General features: G+C 46.2%; 1 protein-coding gene across 6 annotated transcripts in view; it reads left to right on the top strand.

Annotated features, from left to right (window-relative positions):
* LOC119173510 (glycerate kinase) overlaps positions 1–24,466 on the top strand; it is a 270,522-nt gene that overhangs the window by 20,209 nt on the left and 225,847 nt on the right. For all 6 annotated transcript variants that reach the window (XM_075896529.1, XM_075896530.1, XM_075896528.1 and 3 more), the window contains one exon: positions 744–970. In XM_075896529.1, the coding sequence (XP_075752644.1) occupies positions 744–970 (227 nt within the window). The remainder of the gene's footprint in view (positions 1–743; positions 971–24,466) is intronic.

Genomic DNA, 24,466 nt, shown 5'->3' with positions numbered 1-24,466 from the left:
TTATTTGTGGTGTCCAACTAAGGTGCTCATTAAAAAGTACACCTAAAAATTTAAATGAGTGAATATGGCAGACAAAAGTGAAGCACCAACAAAACAAGTTGTAGTTTCATTTTTATAGCTGTTTCATAGAGTGAATGTTAAATACCGAATAGCTATACCAACAAAAGCATAGGCTGGTGCTTATTCTTTAGTAATAAGTGTATTGGATATTTGTAAACATTACTGTGCTGGAGGACAAAGGAGAAAAAATAGGGAGGCGAATGAAGTATGCAAAAACCCATGTGGCCTATGAGGTCATGCTGTGACATCATGATGAAGTCAGTTATTGAAGAACCTTGTGATTTCTTTAGTGACATGGCTTCATTGCTTGGTCAAAGGTGGCCAGTGTCGGAGGTCATGTTGCAGAGCAAGTGCCAAGAAACAGTGCAATAATTTTCTGAGAACGCCCGGGTAATTGAATGCGTGTCGCTTGCTGGAAGTCGTCAACTGATTGCATGACCGAGCTTCCAGCAGGATTTTACTCTCAAGTGTTGCTGAGATAAACATGCTCCTGTGAGGAGCACTGAGTGAAAATATTTTACCATTCACCCAGTTTCTAGCCTAGGCCAGCGTGGCATTTCATTTCATTACCAGCTGTATCGGTGCAGCCTATGCCATAATTAGGTTAGGTGGCTGTGAAAGATATGAGACCGTTCGGCATGCTTTTTTCTCGTTGTTTCTTGTGCGAGCGCATGTTTTTGCAGGTTCTCCCACATGCACTGGTCAACAAGGCAGTGCAGCGTGAGGGTGATGCACTGCGTGTGAACAACGAGCTGGTGCCCCTGGCACACAACGCCTACCTGGTCGGCTTTGGCAAAGCCGTTGGGGGCATGGCCAATGTCATGCAGACTCTGCTGTCCGACCACCTCGTCGAGGGCATCGTCAGCGTGCCCCAGGGCACTCGACAGATAGCAGCCAACATGAATCGGCCGTGCGTATCAGTGCAGCTGTTTCTTGTCTGCCTGGCAGAACAATAGCTGCTTCTATGTACATCTTAGAAATGTGGCACTGAGGGCATGCATGTAACAGTGATGACCACTTGTTGATACACATTTCACTTGATTGTGCTTGGCTTCACTGCATGAAATGCATTGTATTATTAGGCCTAGAGTAGCCAGGTACAGTGAGGATTACATGTGCGCTTGGTTCTGCCCACAGTGCCAAAGGAGCTCTTTGTAGCTTCTACGTTGCAGCTGGTGTGCCACGACCACATTAGTGTTGTATGCACTTCTTGTGCACCAATCAAATACTAAATGAGCTATGCAAAAAGGCGTGTACACCTCGATTGCAAGATCTACGGAGAAACTAAAAGCTGCTTTGGATACTGTGAGAATTTCATTATCGTGAAAAACAAAACAAAACTTTATTGCTGAACTTTACAGGGAGGGTCCGCACCTCCACATACCTCAAGAGTCTCGAGGGGTACTACATAAGGGGTGGGCTAAAAAAGAAAAACATAACAGATGAAAAAAAGAAAGAAAGCAAAGTGGGGCAAACAACAACAAAATATAAAAAAACAACAGTATATCACAATTAGAAAGATAAAATATGGCTTTTTAAGGCGTTTTTGAATTGATCGAACTGAGATGACATGGTGATGTGGGCAGAAAGGTTATTCTAGTCATGTGCTGCCTGAAGCAAAAATGACTTCTGAAAGGTCTTTGTTTTTGGGCATACGGGAGGACTGCTTTGGGGTGATAATTTCGTGATGTCCGATGTGCAGGTCTGATGAATGCATTGCCTGATGGCAAGGAATGAAAAAACTTCTGGTACAAGCACAAGCGTGAAATGTTATGGCGAGAGGCAAGATGAGGAAGATTAGGCTGGTGTTTGACAGCTGACACACTTATGTTATTTGAGTAATTTGAGATAATAAATCTGAAAGCACGGTTCTCAATTGATTCGGGCATAGTGGAAAGGTTAGCTTGATGAGGATCAAAAATGGCAATAGCGTACTCCAGTTTAAGCCTGATGAGTGTTTTATAAGCTATTAGTCTAGTAGCAGCAGGTGCCGAAGCAAGGTTACAACGTAGGTATTCAAGAACTCGATTATCTGAGTTAGTGCTGCTAATGATGTGTAAAGTCCATGTCAGATCAGATGAGATATGAACACCTAGGTATTTGGTAGTGTTGGTAGTGGCTATGAGGTAGTTGTGTAGAAAGTAAGTGTTAGCGATCTAATCTTTACGATAATGAAAACTCATTAGCAAAGTTTTGTTAACATTTAATGACATTAACCAGTCCTCACACCATTGCTGTATAGTGTTAAGATCTGACTGTGAAACGGAAGAATGTGAGGCATTATTTACAGGGTGATACAACACATAATCATCGGTGAATAATCTGATAGTAGAGGTGATGTTACGTGGCAAGTGGTTAATGTAATTTGAAAAGAGGAGGGGACCTAGTACAGTACCTTGTGGAATGCCCGAATGAACGGGAGAAAAGGGAGATTTGCAAGAGTTAGCGACAACAAACCGTCGGCGATGGGTTAGAAATTTGCGAATCCAGTTCAGCATGGAGGGGTCTAAGTTCAAAAATGAAAGGTTAAGCAGTAAGTGACGATAGGAAACCTTATCAAATGCTTTTTCGAAATCATTAACGGGGATATTATTATTAAGGTGAGAATGAATTTCATGCAAGAAAAGGGCTAGTTGGGTTTCACAAGGATAGCTGGGACGAAAACCATACTGATTAGGATGGAAAAAATTATTAGTAGACAAAAAATGCGCTATATCAGAGTACACTATATGCTCCATTATTTTGCAACAGACACTGGTGATGCATATGGGACGGTAATTGTTAGGAGACGACCGATTACCTTTTTTGAAGACAGGGACGACCTTCCCGATCCACCAGTCCTCTGGAACTGAACCTGAGTCTAATTATTGCTGAAATAATAGCGATAATATGATACTGGTTACATGTTTGGTGTTTTTGAGCACTTTGGTATTGATACCATCAGTTCCAGCTGCTGACAAGTTTTTTAAGTTGTCGATAGGCACAATGCCCCTTCGACTAAAGGTAATACAATTCATGAGTGCATAGGGCGAATAGGAAGCGGCTAAGTGGATTCACGGGCGAAAACCGAGCAAAACATATTGTTTAGTTCAATAGCGACATCCTCTTTGGCAATGGGACAATCATCAGAATCGATTAGTGAAATACTTTCCATTTCTTCAAGTGTAATGGTTTTCCAGAACTGTTTAGGATTGTTGTGCAGGAAAGAAGGTATCATGGTCTTGTAAAAATGACTTTTGACATGCGTGATTGAAGTTAGATAATCTTCAGCTGCATCGATCGAGCAATGCTTGTAAGTTATGCGCACGCATGCACCACCGTCAACAAAACTAATCTTAGATAATGACCACACGTGGTTATCATGCTGCATACTATAAATACGCATTCCTTGTTTGAATAAAAGGTCTTTTGTTACTGGCTTCCACTCGTCACAGATCTGATACATGGTGTCAAAAGTGGTCGCGTCGCTCCGCGACGTAGATGAAATCGGCCCACAAGCTGCAAACAGTAGCCGGTCTATGCAATTAGAAGCCACGACCACCCGGCAAAATTGAGCATTAGCAATGGAACTTCCCAAGGCACCAGAACCCTTGCTGCTATCCGGAAACACGGCAAAGAACTGGGATAGATTCAAACAGAAATTTGAGCTGTTCTTGGAGGCAACATCACCAGCGAAGGAACCCAGGACTCCAGCTGTCAAGACCGCGCTCCTGCTGAGCTTTGTGGGAGACGAAGCACTCGAGGTATTCAACAATTTCTATTTTTCTGAGAGTGAAAGCAAGCAAGATTACGAGACAGTTGTGAAGAAGTTCGATGAATATAGCCAAGAGCAGAAAACGAGGTTTTTGAGAGATATCTGTTCCGCATTAGGACCCTTTGAGCATTTTCTACGTGACCTCAAGAGACAGGCACGCTGCTGCAACTTCGATTCCTAGACAGAATTTTTGATACTGGACCAGATAGTCTTCGGCACAAACAACGCCAATCTGCGCGAAAAAATGCTCAAGGAGAAGGACTTTATTCTCGACAAAGCAGGGCAAACATGTCAAGCTGCGGAAGTATCCGCCCAACAGAATGAAGCGTGGTCCCATGCATACAACCAGATAGATGTAGTTAAAAAATCGCAGCAGCACGTTTGTGCCAAATGCAGTCGTTCTCACGCGCGTGCTAGGTGTCCAGCCTTTGGCAAAACTTGCTTCGTGTGTAAAGAAAGAAATCACTTCGCTAGGTGCTGCACGAAATGTCAAGTAGACGAGGTTCACAAAGAAAGCTATGACTTCAGCGTTTTGGATGTAAAAATTTGCAACGTCAACAGCAGGGAAGATTGGACAGTCAAAGCGCAGGTTGCGAGTGAAAAGGTTGTGCTTAAGGTTGACACAGGCTCTCAGGCAAATCTGCTGCCTTACTCTATTTACCGAAGGTGCAAGGGGGACCTGAAGCTTTACCTAAGCTGTGCCGTACTTCGGTCCTACAGCAGAGGTGTTATCAAACACGTCGGCGTGGCAACACTGCAAGTTGAGACGAATGATCAGTCGTGTAGCATCCCCTTTTTCGTTGTGAAAAAGAGCAGCCCCGCTATTCTGGGATTAGCCGCAAGGGAAACTCGGGGTCTGGTGTCGCGCAACGTAAACATGGTCAGAAAAGATGGCACCAGTGACATTGTCGAAGAATTCCCGGATTTATTTCAGGGAACTGGCTGCTTGCATCAATAGTACCACATGGTTTTGTGCAAGGATTCAGCACCAGTTGTAACGCCAGCGCAGCGCGTACCATTGGCACTGCGAGGACCACTACAAGATGAGCTCGACCGGATGGAAAGAGGCGGCATCGTAGAGAAGGTCAACGCGCCAGCAGGCTGGGTGAGCCCTCTAGTAATCATAAGAAAGAAAAACTGAAAGCTGCGTTTGTGCATGGATCCTAGGAACATCAATGAGTGTCTAAAGCGAGAACATTATCAAATGCCAAAGTGAGAAGATATTGAGGCTGAGTTAGCAGGGGCCAAATATTTTTCGCGCTTTGATGCAAACACCGGCTTTCACCGAATCCTTTTAGACAATGCAACGTCCAATATCTGCATGTTCAGCACAACGTTCGGGCGATACCGTTTTCTCAGGCTCTCATTCGGTATAGCTTCCGCTCCAGAAGTTTTCCAGAAGGCGATGAGCGAAATCTTTGACCGTGTAGCAGGAGTGCACGTGTATGTTGACGATGTCCTAATATATGGAACTACTAAAGATGAACATGATGCGTGCCTCCGTCATGCTTTGCAATTAGTCAGACAGGCTGGTTTGATGTTCAATGCTGATAAATGCAAGTTCGGGCTGACTGAAATTCATTTCTTGGGGGACGTCATATCTGAAGAGGCAATAAAACCAAACCCTTTGTTGAGCGCATTACTGGGCGATTTACCTCACCAGGCCGACAAGGCAGCCGTACATCGGATGCTAGGCGTGGCTAATTACTTTGGCAAATTCATAACCAACCTGGCCGATAACATGAACCTGCTGCGCAGCCTTTTAAAGAAACACACCATTTTTGAATGGTCAAAGAACCATGTGCGTGAGTGGGCAGTTATTTGCGAGCATCTCATCAAACCACCACTGCTCGCCATCTTTGACGCGTCTAGAGAAACTGAAATCTCTGCAGACGCTTCGAAATGCGGGCTAGGAGCAGCTCTTTTACAGCGTTACGGTGATGCTTGGTGGCTAGTTGCCTATGCATCTCGCGCTACGAGCGATACAGAACAAAGATACTCTCACATCGAAAAAGAGCCGATGGCAATTACCTACGGATGCGAAAAGTTTCACCAGTTTGTTTATGGATGCAAGATTGTGATTGAAACTGACCATCGTTTGTTGATTGCCATTGCTACAAAACATATTGGTGACATGCCTCCACGACTTCAGCGTTTCTTTCTGCGTTTGTTCACCTATGACTTTGATCTTTACTTCGTGCCAGGCAAGCAGCTACTCCTGGCGGACATGCTGTCCTGGGCGTCACCAAGTGCCGCAGGAGATATTGGATTCAACGAGGACGTGGAAGTCCACGCAATAAGAATTGTGTCCGAGTTGGTAAGCAAAAAGACCATGGATCGCCTAGCGAAGGAAACTGCAGCCGATCCCGAGTTTCGAGCTGTTATCGACTACTTATGCGGCAAAGGAAAGCTCGAGGGCCCATTGAAACTGTTCGCATCCGAGTTATCACTCGTACAGGGCATTTTAGTTAAGGGATGCGAAGTGGTTATCCCAAAGTCATTGAGGCGAGAAACACTCGACCGCATTCATGAAGGGCACTTGGGTGTGAACAAGGCCAAAGCAAAAGCTCGACGTCTGGTTTTCTGGCCAGGGCTTAACGTGGACATCGAGAAGATGCTACAGGGCTGTACAGCCTGCCGCAAGTACGCTTATGCACAGCAAAGTGAGCCGCTGGTATTGAGGCCGACACCGCAATACGCGTGGTACAGAGTTGGAGTTGACATTTTCCAGCAAGGTGGAAGTTCATACCTCTGTGTCTTTGGTGCTTTGTCCAATTTCCCAGAAATCGAAAAGCTAACGGACTTGACCACTATATCTGCAATTGAAAAGCTGAGCGCCATTTTCGCTAGATATGGCATCCCAGTAGAAGTTTGCAGCGATAATGGTCCTCAGTTTTCATCCTATGAATTTGCACGTTTTGCCTCCAGATACGACTCTCAGCATGTGACATCTAGCCCCGGATTCCTTCAGTTCAATGACCTCGCTGAAAAAGGCGTTCAAATTGTCAAACGAATCATGAAGAAGACTGCAGAAACGAAACAGGACTTCTGGCTTGGGCTGTTGAGCTATTGTTCGTCACTCCTCGAAGATGGTCATTCCTCTGGTGAACTCCTCCAAGGCAGACGCCTACGCACGAGACTTCCGGACTTCAGCCACCACTCAAGCATTCCCGTGACTAAGCACAAACAGTCCGATGATCAGAACATATGCTTGCCAGCGCTCAAGAAAGGCGAAGTTGTACGCGTCAAAGACAAGGCATGGACCAGAAAGGCACAAGTGCTAAAACGAGTCGCTTGCCAGCGCTCAAGAAAGGCGAAGTTGTACGCGTCAAAGACAAGGCATGGACCAGAAAGGCGCAAGTGCTAAAATGAGTCGCACCGAGATCTTACGAAGTGGCCACGGAGGGCGGCAGAAGGTTTCGACGTAACAGGCGCCACCTACTGAGGACAGGTGAGCAGTATCGGGAAGACTTTGAAAGTGAGTCCTCATCGAGCGATGAACGTGATGGCCTCAACGAGCCAGGACGGGCTCAGCATGAGCACAGTGACGAACATTGAAGGCCTGGTAACAGATCATCCGAGCAGCCACCAGCACAAGATCCTCAGCAAGGTGTACTTCCTCCCCTACGCAGGTCTGCTCGGGAGACACGACCACCGGATCGACTACGCTATGATAGTAAATTTAATCAAGTAACTTAAGTTGTTTTGTTTTCCGCGAGAAGATGTATCGATCGAGCAATGCTTGTAAGCCATGTGCACGCATGCACCACCGTCAACGAAACTAATCTTAGATAATGACCACACGTGGTTATCATGCTGCATACTATATATACGCATTCCTTGTTTGAATAAAGGGTATTTTGTTACTGGCTTCCACTTGTCACAGATTTAAAACAGTTTAGCACAATAGCGACATCCTCTTTGGCAATGGAACAACCATCAGAATCGATTAGCGAAATACCTTCCGTTTCTTCGGGTTTAATGGTTTTTGAGAACTGTTTAAGACTGTTGTGCAGTAAAGAAGGTATCGCGGTCCTGTAAAATTGACTTTTGACCTGCTTGATTGAAGTTAGATAATCTTTAGCTGCAGCGAAATACAGTGAAATCTCATTAAACAGTAGTTGGCCAGAGCTCAGAAAAAGTACGTACTAAACATACTGCTTAACCGAAATTGCGTCAGGTCGCTCACTTACCTGTCAAAAGAAGAAACTTTGAGGGAGTGAGATGAAAGAACAAAAAACGTGCAGTAATTTATTAACTTCGCATGACAAAGTCTGTAATCTTCATTTGACGACGCGGCGACCTAGCAGCAACGACAGCGGCCTCAAACTCACATATGCTGTGAGCCAGCTTTTCCACCAGCCCCCTCTTCTCGGCAAATACCCGCATGACGCTGACGCAATGCCCTGCTTCGGCCACTGTCGGACCTGGATCACCCGTGTTGTCACTTTCCATGTCGTCCTCATCACTATCATTTGGCGACACTTCGACAACCGAGGCAACAATGGCTTCGTCAGACATGTCCGGAGATGTCTGCACATCGCTGTCTGCGTCTCTCAAGTCGGGGAAGGAAATGCCTTCCGTAACGCCCTGCCGCTCCAGCACTTCAGCTAGCAAAGTTTTGCAAGCTTCGTCTACGATGTCCGAAGTCTGGTCGATGGTGTCACTGGCGTCATCTGCGTCGCCTGCACACACACTGAAGCCAGCTTGAAGCAATTGCTTGAAGCAATTTTGAACTGTCAATGCTTCAACCTGCCGCCACGAGTATTCACGCAGGTGAATCGCGCCAATCAGGTCGATGGAGAATAATTTTCCACATTCGATGGGGAGAAGCAGATTCTTCTTGTAGAGCTGTTTTACGGCACGAATGATGCCTTGGTCCAAGGGCTGGGCAGTTGCTGTTGTGTTCGGTGGCAGAAATGCCATCTTCACAGCCGTCAGGTTGTCCAGGGCAACGTGCGCCGTAGCGTTGTCTAAAATAATAACAACTATTCTGTTCTTAGCCGCAAAATGACGATCGATGAGGCGCACGTACTCCTCAAAGAGTTTTGCCATCATCCATGCTTTGGTGTTGCTGCGATAGATGACCCTTGATGGCAACCGGGCGCCTTTGAAACATCTAGGCTTCGCCGACTTTCCAGTCACGAGGAGCGGAGTTTTCTCGGTTCCAGTCATGTTTACGCAAAACGCCACTGATATTCTGTCTTTTGCATGCTTGCCGCCGGTGCACGTCTCGCCTTTGAGCGCGAACGTTTTGTCTGGTAGCAGCTTAAAGAATAGCGCCGATTCATCCATATTAAAGATGTCCTCAGGTGCGTAGTCTTCCAAGATGTTCTTCAGCTGACCATTTTGCTACTGCTCCGCGCCATCCACGTCAGCAGCAGCACCTTCTCCTGAAACAGTCCTCGTGATAACGCCATGCCTCGTCTTAAATCTGGCCAGCCAGCCATTGCTGCACACGAAGTTGTCATGGTTGAGCTGCGAGGCAAAAACCAGGGCCTTCTCCACGAGCAGGGGTGCGCTGATAGGCAGATTTTTTGACCGTGCAGCTTTTAGCCACTTCACCAGTGCCTCCTCTACATCTGAAAACGCCGAACCGTGTAGCCGGCACCTTTTCGCAGTTGCAGCAGCACTGCCGAGCAACTTCTCTCTGGAATTCCAAATTTCACACACCGTGGTTAACAGCAGGTCCTTTTCGCGTGCCAGCGCCGATTTTTTCGTGCCACTTTCAATAGCATGAATTATGTCCAATTTCTCCTCTATTTTCAGCACTCGATACTTTTGTCCCAGCTTTGGCATGAGGCAAGTACGAAGCAGCACAAGCACACATACACAACACGTGAAAAACGATGCGAGAGCTGTACGGCACGAATCAACCAGAGAACACCTATGCACGGCGCCAAAGAAACAAAGAAAGCAAAGCAAGCACACACCGTGTTTGCGTGTTTGTGCAAAGCGCTATCGCGTGGACAACACAGAAGCCTAGCCGGCCGAGTGCTTCTTATTGCAGAAAAATCCAAGAGATGGCACTCACCAACACAGCCGCATAAGTGCATGAGTTGGCAAAGAGTCAAGCAGGGATGCAAGGAACATTTATGGCTAAAAGGGAAAGTGGCAGGGCAAATGACACTCCGTGGTTTCGTGTACTTATGGGCGGGAGCAAAGGCCAGAGAGGAAAACCAGGCAATGGTAGAGTGTATATCAACTAACATTCAAAAGTTAGAAAGAGAGTGCGAGACAATTATACTAGAAGATATAAATGCACACATAGAAGATATAGATTGGTATACTGACTCAACAGGCAAAATGATCATTGATATGTGTGAAAGGCATGATTTGATCATTTGCAACAATACCGATAAGTGTGAAGGGCAAATAACATGGGAGGTAGGAAGGCTGCAGTCAACGATAGATTACGCACTGATGTCACATAGGACGTATGTAAGCTCATGGGAATGATATAGATGAAAGTGGCTCCAGAAGTCTGGGTAGTGATCACAAATGTATCAAGCTAAGTTTTGGAAGAGCAGCGAAAGTGGGAAGGAGACAAGATGAGCAACTACAGGAAAATTTTCATTCAGGAAGGCAAATAGAAATTGCTACTGAACAAATTGAGAAAGTAATCACTGAGGATAATAAAGCTGTGTGGACATACACAAATCTAATTAGACTAAGGCACGGGACAAGTCACCCCGGAAAAGAAGACACAAGCCCAAGAGTTGGTGGGATGAGGAAGTTAAGAGAGTCATAGCAAAAGGTCAGGAAGCCTCTAGGGAACACAGACATGCTAAGCAACCAGGTGAACCGACAAATGATGTTGAAAGAAAATGGGAAATCTTTCTAAGCTCTAGAAGGGAAGCATCCCTCCTGATCAATTAAAAGATTAGAAGAAAGGGTGCTCAGTGGCTGGCAGAAGTACATAAAAAGGACAGGAAGGCAGCTGCGAAATTTTGGAACCATCTAAACTCCCTAAGAAATGAGACGAGCCTAGAGCAGAGGTTTATAACTACAGCTCAAGGTGCTAGGCTAGAAGGGGACGAAGCTATGGAATATATATGTTGTGACTTCTTTTATTCATCCCTTGCAGCAGAATAGCAGTCATCATCATTATTGAGCCTCCTCACGAGCTGACGCTTGGCCTCGTGGCATGCCCCGCTCACCCTTGTCTTTTTCTTTCTTTAGTTCCATTAAAACCTTTCATCTGGCAAGACGTGTTTTTGCTTGATGTGAGCCGCGCCGCAGCAGAAAAGCTCAGAGGTCCAACACATGGTGGCGAAACCCGGGACCTTCGACGACGCCAACATCATCGACGTTAGGAGCCGCAACACCTCGGAAGACGGTGCCTGCGATCTTGTCGAGATACATCGACTGCGGGTGGCAGAATGGAACGACATCTTAGACGACGCCACAGCCTGCGGTCCCAGCTGGATGTCCTGTTGTCCGAGGCGGAAGACCACTTGCGAGGAAATCAAGCCGTCACGGCAGCAGCAGTGTATTCCTCGACCGAATAAGCTCATTTTATGGTCAGATAGAAAAAGTGGATGAGGCAATTTTTGAGGAGACGCCAGACGACCTGTTGGACAGCGAGACGTTAGACGCTGGAGAATACCACGACAAGGTTGTTACTCTCACAGCGAATCTACGAGTCAAGCTGAATGAATGTCTGGCTCCTCCAGCCCCACTACTTACGAACGTTCACCCTTTATCATCTGGCAAAAGCAAGCTTCCCCAACTAGAACTCGTAAAATTTGATGGTAACCGCAGACTATGGCCAAGATTTTGGACGCAGTTTACATCAGCAGTCCACAACAACAGCGAGTTAAGCACAGCTGGTAAGTTCAACTACTTGAACAGTTTTGGTTACCGGAGCGGCCGCGTCAGCCACATCGGGATTACAAGCTACCGAAGAGTGCTATAAAGACTCTATTTAAATTTTAAAGAAGCGTTTAGGAGATGAACAGATCATAGTGCACAACCATTTGCAAGGTTTGCTGGATCTAAAGCCGGTGTCGTCGTCAGCAGACGTTCGTAAGCTGAGGCAGCTTTACGACAAGGTAAAGGTTCATATTCGAAGCCTCAACGCGCTTGGCACAAGCTCGAGAACTTATTGCTCCATGCTTCGGGAAATCCAGCTAAGAGTTCTACCGACGGACATGGTGCGGCGATTTCACGAGATGCACAAGGCATCCTCGTCGGCTGCATCCTCTTCGAATGTGCAAGGCAATTCAAACCGTGTAACGGTTCCAGAAAATAACGATGTTCGAATGCTTCTGGAATTCTTCGAACTTCAACTCGCTTGTCGTGAAGCTATTGCTGAACAAGATGTAACAGAAACTCATCGAGCCCCAGATAAGGGAGGACTAAAACACAGTCATCCACGTGACGTTTCCACGACAGCTGCTCTACGAAGCTCAACAAAAAGTCCACAACAATGCCTGTTCTGCTGGTCTGAAAAGCATTCTGCCGAAGTCTGTGATACGAAGAGTACCGACTTCTCAAACAAAAGGGAGATGCTCATCAAAGCTGGACGACGCTTTCGTTGCTTAAAGCAGGGTCACATGGCAAAAGATTGCAGAAGCCGGTTAAAATGCGGCAAGTGCGCAAGAATGCGCAACGTCGGATGTGCAACATCTCTTTGCGCATCCGACGACATCAAAAACGACAAGACGGTGATATCTGCATCGGTCAATCTGGTGTGCAAGCAGGCAAGGTCAGTCGTAATGCTCCAGAGTCTGACAGCCACCGTATTGGGCACCAAATCATCTGGTCGCTACCGAGTCCTTTTGATGGCGGAAGTCAGCGAAGCTTCATTACAACCAAAGCTTATGGAAGACTTGGATGCGAACTAATAGAAGAGGAAACGTTAGCCATTGGTGTGTTCGGGGGTGATAACATACGGAAAACCATGAAGAAGGTGCGTGTATCGATTCTCCCTGCGAACCAAAAGCTTGCGATTTCAATAGAGCCGCTGGTGGTGGACACGATATGCACTGAATGTATTCAGGTACCAGAAGAAAACGTTATAAGAGAAATGAACAAGATGCACTTGGATACGCGAGCTCTCTCTTTACAAGGAGTAGAAGACAAACAGATTGCGGTCCTTATTGGATCAGACTATTATTGGAATATAGTAATGGGTATTGTGAAGCCTGTGTTCGAAAAGTTGAAAGCCGTCAAGACGAAACTGGGATGGACTGTGCAAGGACCATTGTCTACTGCAGCCGATGTTACACAAAGTGCCAGTATTGCAGTCCTACGATCCACAGTGACCGAGCAAGATATCTCGAAACTTTTGACTCGTTTTTGGGATATAGAAAGCGAGCCAAAATGGGATATATCCAGGCCAAAAATGAAGAAACGATGGTTGCTGAATCGGTGCTGGCAAATTTTGAGAACAACATCAATAAGAAAAACAATCGATATGAAGTGGCGCTACCGTGGAAGGAAAGGGTTGAGATGGGTGAAAACTACGCAGTTGCACTCAAACGTCTGCACAGTTTGATGAAGAAGCTTAACAAAGACAGTGAGCTCTTTAAACAATACGAAGCAACTATTCGAATGTACCTCGAAGAGGGATATGCTGAAAAAGTACCTTCAAAAGAAGACTAACCAATTGGACCCCGGTATTATATTGTCACGCACCAAGAGCCGTAGAGACAAGACAGGAACAGCGGGGCAGAAAGACACGAGCGTGTATCTTCAGAACAAGGTGCTAACCACACTTCTTCTTCGTTCTCTTTGCCCTTTTTGGCTCGCTAGGTCTTGTCGGCTCACAACTCTAGGTGGCATTATTCCCCCTCCCATTAGAGCATCGACTCGATGCTCATACACAAGGGGACGGCAGGGCCGATAAGGAAAAAAAAAAAAAAAAAAGAGAGAAACGGTACCTATAGTGCACAGGGCATATGCAGGTGCAAAAAAAAAAAATTGTCTGAGGTTGGTCATAAGAGAAAAAATCATTAACTGAGTTCACAGTTCATTCGAGACCTAACGGACAATGTCAAAAAAAAAGGAAATGTTTGCTGCTCGAGCACAATAAGGCGATTATCACCGCGTAATACCGTGGTATAAGTTTTTAGGCGGACGACATGCACAATCTCTGTTCGTGGTGAGTGGCATTGGGTCGTTGCCGAGCCTCCGTCTGGAATAACTTCCTAATTGACCTCGTTCAATCGCCGCAGTACTTTGTAGGATTCGAAGCACTTGCTCAGGAGTTTTTCGCTGAGACCTCGCCGTCTAACAGGAGTCCAAACCCACACTTGGTCGCCAGGTTGATAGGAGACTTGTCGATGGTGGATATTGTACCTTCGGGCGTCTTCACATTGCTGCAATCTTATGTGCACGCGAGCTAATTGACGTGCTTCCTTTGCACGCTGAATGTAAGCATCGACATCAGGAGTTAGTAGCTCTTCCTGGTCGATGTCACAAGGAATCATAGCATCTAGCATGGTTTGCACGTCTCGACCGTAAGCGAGGCGGAATGGTGCGAACCTTGTCGTTTCCTGGGTTGCGGTGTTGTACGCAATCTATGCACCGTACCCCTCCGCATAGCAGGAATGCAAGCGTCGTACCGGTAGTCACACCTGTGCATCGCGCCAGCAGAAGAATCCGAGGGCTATCCCCTGAGTTCGGACTGCTCGCAAACAACATGGCAGCTCCGACCAGCCCTACCGACACCAACCCAACCGGTATGAACAGCACAACGCCACTTCATTGCACCTTACTCACACCGCGAACGCCAAATCCCTTTCATGGCACTGCACTTGAGGATGTAGAAGATTGGCTTGTTCATTACGAGTTTGTTGCCTGCACAACCAGTGGGATGACGCAGACAAACTGCGGCACGTCTATTTCAGCCTTTTGGACGGCGCACGTGTCTGGTATGAGAACCGGGCAGGTATTCTCACATCATGGGAAGACTTCAAACGCCGACTTCTTCGGACATATGCCAGCCCTGACCGTCGGGAGAGAGCTGAGCGCGATCTGCAGTCCCGCATACAATTGCCGAACGAAGGGGTTGCGATGTATGTCGAAGAAATGACGCGCCTTTTTCACTGAGCTGACCCCGGCATGCCAGAAAAAAAGAAGGTACGGTATCTCATGCGCGGAGTGAAAGAGCAGCTTTTCGGTGGGCTTGTAGGCAGTCTACCCAAGACTGTCTCAGAATTTCTCACGGAAGCCGTCACCATAGAAAGCACTTTTAGGCACCGGGCCCCGTCATACGAACGGCACGTCAACGCTTCAACTACGAACTACTTAGGAGCTTTCGGTGGCCAAATGGATTTCTTCCGAGAGATCATACGTTCAGTCATCCGCGAAGAACTCCAGAAGCTGTCAGTGCCCTCGCAGCCCACTACCTCCTCGTCAAGCGTTGTCCGAGATGAAGTCCAGCATGCCTTAAGAGAACTGCCTTGCATGCGGGATTATCAACCACCCGGTGACTTTCTCCGCATGTTGTATGCTCAAGCTTTGCAGCAACCTGTTACACCTGCCATTCCGCATCCCACCGTGGCCCCAGCCATGCTGTAGACGGTCCAAGTGGCGCCATATTACAGCGCACCTCGCCTGATCTCGCGGAAGTCAGACGTCTGGCGTGTGCCATATCGACGTCCTCTCTGCTTCCACTGTGGTGAAGCTGGGCACATGTACCGACAGTGTCCTTACCGACAACTTGGACTACGCGGATTTTCGACGAACTCACCACCACCGAGGTTCGGTCAGCTGCCCCCTGAAATTGAAGAGTATGTAGCTCAACAGCGCGGAACTTCGTCATCCTTGCACCAGTCACGCTCCCCGTCACCGCGGCGATTTTCTCCTCATCGCCGCACCTATTCGAGCGTGGCGCAGGGTCGGTCACGTAGTCCACGCCGGGAAAACTAACCACAGCGACCTTCGGGGGCGAGGCCGCTCATACTGGACAAGCTCAAGGCCTCCTACCGACGCTTCCGCAAACTGACGATTCTCCGACGACGACACCAGCTGGTTCCGCAAAGATTTCATTAGACATTCCAGTGCTGCTCGACGGTCGCAAAGTCAGTGCTTTAGTTGACAAGGGTGCGGATTTTTTTATAATAAGTGAAAAACAGGCTGCTCTCCTAAAGAAAGTGACGATGCCTTGGAACCTCAGGCCTATTCGTACTGCTGGCGGGCACATCGTCATGCCACTCGGCGTTTGCACAGCACGAATACAGATTCGTGGTTCTACCTTCGTTATCAGCTAGAGCGTTCTCCGTCAGTGTTCTCGAGACCTGATCATTGGCATGGACTTTCTGAGGGAGCACGGTGCTATCATCGACATTTGGCAACGCCTCGTCAGGTTCTCGACAAAAAGCGCCACACCAGAGCATAATCGCAGCCATGATCGAGTATGTCTGCGGGTAATTGATGATGCTGTGACGATACCACCGCGCTCAAGTGTTATGGTTCAAGTGGCGTGTAACAAATCAGCACACAGTGAAATGGTGGCGGAGAGCAATCGATCCCTACTCTTTTCCCAAGGTCTCTGCGTAGCACGAAGCCTATTAGACCTACAGGCTGGCCACTGCGAGGTACTTGTTACGAACTTCAGCTACGAGCGCCGACACCTTTTCCCTGGTACTGTCATCGCCTATGCCTACCCAGCACCTCCACCAGTTTGTCACGCACCAAGAGCCGTAGAGACAAGACAGGAACAGCGGGGCAGAAAGACACGAGCGTGTATCTTCAGAACAAGGCGCTAACCACACTTCTTCGTTCTCTTTGCCCTTTTTGGCTCACTAGGGCTTGCCGGCTCACAACTCTAGGTGGCAATATGCCACACCGAGTCGTCATACGAGAGGACCGATCTACTACGAAGGTACGCATCGTGTTTGACGCTTCGTCTCACGAATCCGGGATGAAGTCCTTAAACAACAATCTAAAAGCCGGACCAAATCTAAATCCCGACGTAGTGACGCTACTGCTTCGTTTCCGACGCTACAAGATAGCAATGAATGCTGATGTTGAGAAGGCGTTCTTTCAAATTGGCCTGCAAGAACACGACAGAGATGCACTTTGCTTCTTTTGGTTCAAGACTTCACCTCAAGTGGACAGCGCACTGCCGGAAACAGAAGTTTGGAGAATGACGAGAGTGCCCTTTGGAGCTACTTTAAGTCCTTTCCTTTTGACTGCAACCTTAAAGCACCACTTCAGGTCCGAAGAAAATCGCTTTCCTTCGACAGCCCGGCTATTGCAAGACTCCATATATATGGATGATCTTCTTATTGGCGCTGACACCATTAAACAAGCTATTCAAATGCATAAAGAGATAATTGAAATCTTCAAAGATGCTTCAATGAACATTCGTAAATGGGCCAGCAACGACCCCGTTGTATCTGCTGTCTTCGTACAAGGAATCACATTTTCCGAAAAATTACTTTGCTCACCTTCTGGACCTCTGAAAGTCCTAAGACTTTATTGGAACAAAGAGACGTATACCTTTTCGTTTAGGCCGCAGGATATTCTACAGTTTATGGAGGAGCATCGAATTACCAAACGCTTTGTGCTCCAAGCTGTTGCAAGGATCTACGACCCTTTCGGGTTTCTGTCACCCTTTATAGTAAGGGCGAAGATCTTCCTTCAAGGTCTCTGGAGGGGAAACCTCGGCTGGGATGACACCATGCCAATGAAGCTGTCAGCTGTCTAGAAAAAATGGAGCAAGGAGGTAGCCATGCTACATGAGATCAATATTCCCAGGTTCCTCGCAGCGGGCAGCGAAGGCGCTTATCAAAAGGCAGAACTGCACATATTTTCCGACGCTAGTGAGTCAGTATACGGTGCTGTAGCCTACCTTCGTACCGTCGACTCAAGTGGTACCGTCCACACTATACTATTAATGGCAAAGACAAGAGTTGCACCGTTGAAGACGGTTACCTTGGCGAGGCTGAAATTAATGTCAGCTTTACTTGCAGCCCGCTTATATGCCTACATCATCAAGAACTGCGACCTGGGCATTGGTGAAGTAACATTTTGGTCAGATTCCCAGATTACCCTTTGCTGGATTTACAAGGACCCCGTTTCTTGGAAGGCATTCATACGGAACTGGACGCAGGAGATCAAAAATTTGACAGAATATTCTCGATAGCGATTTTGTCCCGGAAAAGAAAACCCTGCAGATTTGCTAACTCGAGGCTTGACTGTACACAAACTGAGTAAATCACAGTTGTGGTGGTATGGACCCGGATGGCTTGCCATGTCTCATACATTTTGGCCTGAATTCAGGGGAAACCTTGACCTCAAAACGGAAAACTCGAGGCAGCTGAGACAGGGCCAGAAATCAATATTCACGCTGTTAATACGAGAACATCGATGCCAATGCTGATTGATAACGAACGATTCAGCAGCCTCACAAAACTTGTAAGAGTAACGGCATGGGTTTTCCGTTACGTTAAAAAGTTGAGGAAGGAAAGCGATAGGTTCGAGGAGCTGTCTGAAGAAATTCAACAGGCAGAGTGCTACTTGATTCGCGTAGAACAGAGAGCTCACTTTGGTAACTAAGCCAACTGCGCTGCAAACGAGAATCTGACTCCTTCCCAAAGTCCAGCTGGACAATTAAGATTGTTCCTCGACAACAACGGGCTGCTTCGGGTACAAGGAAAAGTTCAGATTACGGACGACCCGTACGGTTCTCGCCATCCAATCCTCCTACCGAAAGACTGTCACCTCGTTACTTTAATCATCAATCATGCTCACAAAAAAGTCTTCCACGGAGGAGTACGAGACACACTGACTCAAATAAGGGAACAATACTGGATTCCACAATTACAACAGCTGGTGAAAAAAACAATACGACGGTGTGTCATCTGCCAATGCCTACAGTCTAAACCAGTTGAACAAGTTTCACCTTGTATGCCCCAGGATCGTTGTAAACATACGCCTCCATTTCTTGTAAGTGGAGTAGACTTTGCGGGTCCACTTTACATCAAAGGGCATCTTCACCAGCGCTCTTACATCGCTCTTTTTACTTGTGCTGTAACAAGAGCTGTTCACTTGGAACTTGTTGAAGATTTGACGACAGTGGCTTTCCTTTGTGCACTTCGGAGATTCGTATCACGTCGAGGCCTCTGTCACACAGTGTGCAGCGACAATGCTCGAACCTTCGTCAAAACGGCCAAAGATCTAGAGAAGCTCTGGCGAACAATTCGGCATCCCGATGTACTTGCATATTTCTCTTCCTCGAAGATTCAGTGGAAATTCATTTGCTCAAGTGCTCCTTGGTGGGGTGGATTTTACGAGAGACTCGTACGTTCTGTGAAGACCTGCTTGAAGAAAATGCTTGGTCAACGTTTGGTAAATCAGAGTTGGTCACATTACTAACGGAAGTGGAAGCAGTAATAAATTCTCGGCCTTTAACATATGTGTACAATAATGTGGATGAGCCGTGCCCCCTATCTCCAGCAGATTTTCTCGTTGGAAGAAGACTGACAACGCTACCACCTTACAACCTCAATATAAAAACCGAGTCGACCAACGATCAACTGAAGAAACTTTGGAGCAAGAGAGAAGAGGATCTGCAAACTTTCTGGTCTCATTGGTTAAAGGAGTACCTCGATGAACTCGGGAATTACACATTCAACCAAGCCAAAAGAAATCACATATTGAAGGAAGGCAATGTAGTTCTACTCGGAGAAAAACATTGTTTGTGGACCTTGGTTCGCATAGAAGAACTGATCGGTGGACGTGACGGCATCGTGAGGACTTGCTTTCTACGCTTGCCCGACGGCACTGTTGTGAAGCGTCCTGTGCAGCTACTCTACCCATTGGAAGCAACCTAGCGTCATCTGTCGGCACGGGAGACTGTTGTGACTTCCTTTATTCATCCCTTGCAGCACAATAGCAGTCATAATCATTATTGAGCCTTCTCACGAGCTGACGCTTGGCCTCGTGGCAGCGCCCACTCACCCTTGTCTTTTTCTTTCTTTAGTTCCATTAAAGCCTTTCATCTGGCAAGACCTGTTTTTGCTTGATGTGAGCCGCGCCGCAGCACAAAAGCTCAGAGGTCCAACAATATAAGAACAAGGGTGACAGAAAAATTTCAACAAGGAAGTGCTTTATTCACCACAATAGACAAGGATAAATCAAGTGGCGCAATGGCTCCATTTTCACAACAAGAGTGGGAAAGGGCTGAGAAAAGGGTTCCTAGTAGTACATCAACAGGCCCAGATGGCATTCCAATTATGCTGATAAAGACATTAGGTCCGAAGTCTAAACAGACTTTGAGAGAGGCAGTGAGCAGAACGATAATCGATGGTGAAGTTCTCGATGGATGGAAACTTAGCAGGATGAGCGTGATCTATAATGGATAGGGGGACAACGCTGACATAAACAACTACCGTCCTATAACAGTGACATCAGTGGTCTACAGGCTGGCGATGCAGATAATAATGGAAAGACTGCAGGCATGGATAGAGGATGAGGGGGTGCTGCGGGAACTACAGAATGGGTTGACGCAGTGCATCGAAATAGCAGAAAAGGAACACAGGCCCCTGTGACAAGCATTTTTGGATATCAAGGGAGCCTACGATAGCGTGGTTCGAGAGGAATTGTGTGCAATACTGGACACACTAGGCAGAGAAGATGTAGTCACTAATCTTTTAAAGGACATTTATAAAGGTAACAAGGTAATTATAAAGTGGGAAAAAGAGGTATCCAAGCCTGCAGAGGTAAAACGGGGGCTTAGGCAGGGGTGTCCCCTGTCATCCTTATTATTCATGATGTACCTACAAGGATTAGAGGCCAAATTATAGGGAAGTGGACTGGGCTTCAACCTCTCTTTAGTCAAACAAGGAAAACTCATTGATCAGGCACTACCAGCATTAATGTACGCAGATGATATAGTGCTAATAGCCGACAACAAGAAAGATTTGCAGAGATTGATGGACATCTGCGGTAATGAGGGAGATAGGTTATATTTCAGATTCAGTGAGGAAAAATCAGCAGTCATGATTTTGACAATGAAAGTAGTGATGAAGGTAGTGAGCTTAGAATACAGGAGGTCACGCTAGAGATAACAGATAAATACAAATATCTGGGCGTATGGATAAGCAATGGGGCCGAGTACCTAAGGGAACACGAAATATATGTGTCGACTAAAAGTAACAGCAATTCAGCGGTAATGAAAAACAGGGCACTGTGGAATTACAACAGGTATGATGTTGTGAGAGGAATATGGAAAAGGGTCATAGTTCCTGGTCCTACGTTCGGCAATGCGGTCTTGTGCATGAGATCAGAAGTTCAAGCAAGATTAGAAATTAAGCAACGTGGAATAGGTAGCCTTGCCTTAGGAGCTCACGGGAATACACCAAATGCGGGAGTAGAAGGTGATATGGGATGGACATCTTTTGAGGGCAGGGAAGCTAGCAGCAAGATAAAATTTGAGATGCAATTGAGAGAAATAGGGGTTGAGTGTGGGCTAGGAAGGTATTCAGCTACTTGTACATGAATGTCGATACAAAATGGAGGAAGCGAACCAGAAAATTGACTGTTAAATACTTGGAAAACAGCATGGGGCCAAACCAAAAAGAATTACTGGTTAAGGAGAAGGTGAAGCAAGCTGAGACCGATATGTGGAGAATTGGCATGATTAAGTAGTCCGCACTAGAGATCTATCGAACTTCTAAGCAGGAAATCGCCAAGGAAAGGATCTATGATAATACTCGGGATAGTTCTCTATTGTTTGAGGCCAGGACGGGAGTATTACGAACCAAGACATATCGGGCGAAATACGAAGGGGTAGACACGGTATGCAGTGCGTGCGGATAGGAAGAAGCTCACTAGCGCCAGATTTCTCTCTAAGTAAGTTTGTGAGAAACTCTATGTACCGATCTTATGATTTTGAATGATGTAGGCGGACACATAAGAGAACCATTCCTGACAAAACAACTTGATGTTTTATGGAATAGTCGACGTCACGTCATCCAAGAACTACGTACAGTCTGAGCAGCTAATCACTGCGTTCTGCAGAAACCACTCAAAATATCTATTGAATTAAAGGAAATTGAGCGTGCCCACCGTCTTGGTCGCCACGCTCCAGACAGGTGTCGGCCCATAATAGTGAAATTCACCTCTTTCAAAACCAAGGAAGCTATCCTTGGTAATGGCCCTAAACTTAAAAATACTGATTTTAGCGTTAGGGAAGATTTCTTGCCACTACTCTGGAACGCACGAAAGCACCTTTTCGCCTTTGCTAAAGAAAAATTGGGTCCTTTCCTTCTACGGTACAAAACATTGTTTATGGGCCCTAATCGCTACGTCTTCGACGATACTACCGGAACTGTCGAAAAAAAATCGTAGCAACCCCCTTCTCACCCCAGGTCATCGAATCGTTCTGTTCTTGGTCTCAAAGCCAATCTTGGTTTTTCGATTATATTCACTAATATTCGCAGTTTTCTGTGTCGAATCTTGCATCTTCATCCAGTAGCAGTTTGCTAATACTAACCGAAACATGGTTGACAGATGACGTCACCGACAGCGAAGTTTTGGCCGATTTGCCGAACTTTAATCTCCTTAGAAAAGAAAGGATCGTCCCAGCACACATCGGAGGGGGGGGGGGGGCGTTCTTATTGCCGTAAACAAACAACTCTCATGCTCTGCTATCAAAGTAGCCTCTCACCTCGAAATCCTATGGTTGATCTGTCATTCCGCACCTCAGTCAGTACTCTTAGGTGTGTGTTACAGGTCCCCTAAAAGTAGTCCAGGATTCTCTCGCGAACTTAACAGTCTGAAATACGTGGCGCAAAGTTTCTCATTGTCAACCTTGCACCACGTATTTTAGCCTAATATGTACCAACTAGCCCAACATAACGTACTGTTAAACTTAACTGTATTTTAACCAAACTGTCGATCAAATACCCAAAAGCTCGCGTCCTTCTCTTTGGGGACTTTAACTTTCCGAACATGGCTTGGACAAACCTAACCTCGTCAGCACTCAATGCAACAGAAGCTAATGAATTTCTTGACGTCTGCCTAAATTTTAATTTTACTCAGCTGATATCCCAACCTACACGAGTCACTTCCGATACCGCCAATATTATTGACCTAATCTTAACAACAGACCCGGGCAGCCTGTCTTCCATAACATATCTAAATGAAATAAGTGATCACAAAGTCATTCACGCTAATTTTAACTTTGTTCCTGAAATACGTCAAGCTTGCATTAAAACAATTCGGCTATATGACAAGGGGAACTATGAAACCATCATTGCTGAACTTGATGCCTTTCTTCCATCTCTTTAGGACGGGTTTTGGGATCAACCTAATAACAAAAACTGGTTACTCTTCAAAAACAAACTGAACCGGTTAGCTGATGAATTCTTCCCCAAGGTAACCTCCCGTCTCACCTGCCAAAAGCTCTGGTTTACGAAATCATTCAAAACACTTGAAAACAAGAAGAAACGCCTTTTTCATGCCGCAAAGACTAGAAACAATGCTTGCGGATAGGAAAAGTACAACATTTCAGAAAAAGCATATTTAAGAGAAGTTCACAACGCAACGTATTCATTCTTTCACAGTGGACTGCCTAAAATCCTCGCTGATTCACCCAAATTCACCCTGGGCTGATTCACCCAGGGGGGGTGGGGGGACAACACCCCCCACCCCCCCTGTTGTCCTTACTAATCAGTCTGGCCAAGAAGCAAGTAGTTTTGAAAGCGCAAATATGTTTAATAAAGCCTTTCATTCGGTCTTTATGAACGAACCTAGCCCTACTGATACGGAACTGTTCTGTGTTCGTCTGCCTGAAATGCCATTCGTAAACATAAGCTTCTCTGGAATCGTTTCTTAAAAATAAATAAAATGAAATTGTCATCTTCTACTGGTACGGATGAAATAAATACCAAGCTCTCAAAAAACACACCACATATCTGCCGAATTTTTGCTGTTCTCCCAATCCCTGTCCATAGGAATTCTGCCTTACGACTGGAAGTGTGGAAAGGTCATTCCAGTTCACAAATCAGGTAACAGAGACTGTCCGCAAAATTACTGCCCCAGTGTGTTGTGCAAACTCATGGAACATATTATATACTCTCAAATCATGCAGTTCCTTGACTCCAACCGCTTTTTTAATGCTCACAACATGTATTTCGAAAAGGCCTTTCATACGAAACTAAATTAGCCCTTTTTCTTTATGACCTGCATACTAACCTCAATACTAACCTACAAACAGATGCTATCTTTCTTGACTTCACCAAGGCGTTTGACAAAGTACCCCATAAGCGCCTGCTAATGAAGCTTTCTCAACTGAATCTACCACCCGACGTTCTAAACTGGATTGCCTAATTTCTGACTAACCGCTCTCAATTTGTTTCTCTTAGCAACGTCCACTCTAACTCCCTGTAACGTCCGGCGTACCACAGGGGTCTGTCCTCGGTCCGCTGTTATTCCTATTATATATCAACGATTCGCATAACAATTTACCATGCAACATTTGCTTGTTTGCTGATCACTGTGTTATCTACAGAAAAATGAATAACACTTCTGACCAAATTTCCCTACAGAATGACCTTAGTAATGTGTTAGACTGGTGTAACCGCTGGCTAATGACCCTTAATTCTAAAAAATGTAAATTAGTTTCCTTTCACCGCCGCAATAACCCGCTCCTATTTTCCTATGAAATCGCTAACATACCTGTCCAAACAA

Source organism: Rhipicephalus microplus, chromosome 5 (genome assembly GCF_043290135.1).
Source record: "Rhipicephalus microplus isolate Deutch F79 chromosome 5, USDA_Rmic, whole genome shotgun sequence".
NCBI lineage: Eukaryota > Metazoa > Arthropoda > Arachnida > Ixodida > Ixodidae > Rhipicephalus > Rhipicephalus microplus.
This window is presented reverse-complemented; position numbering and strand designations above follow the sequence as displayed.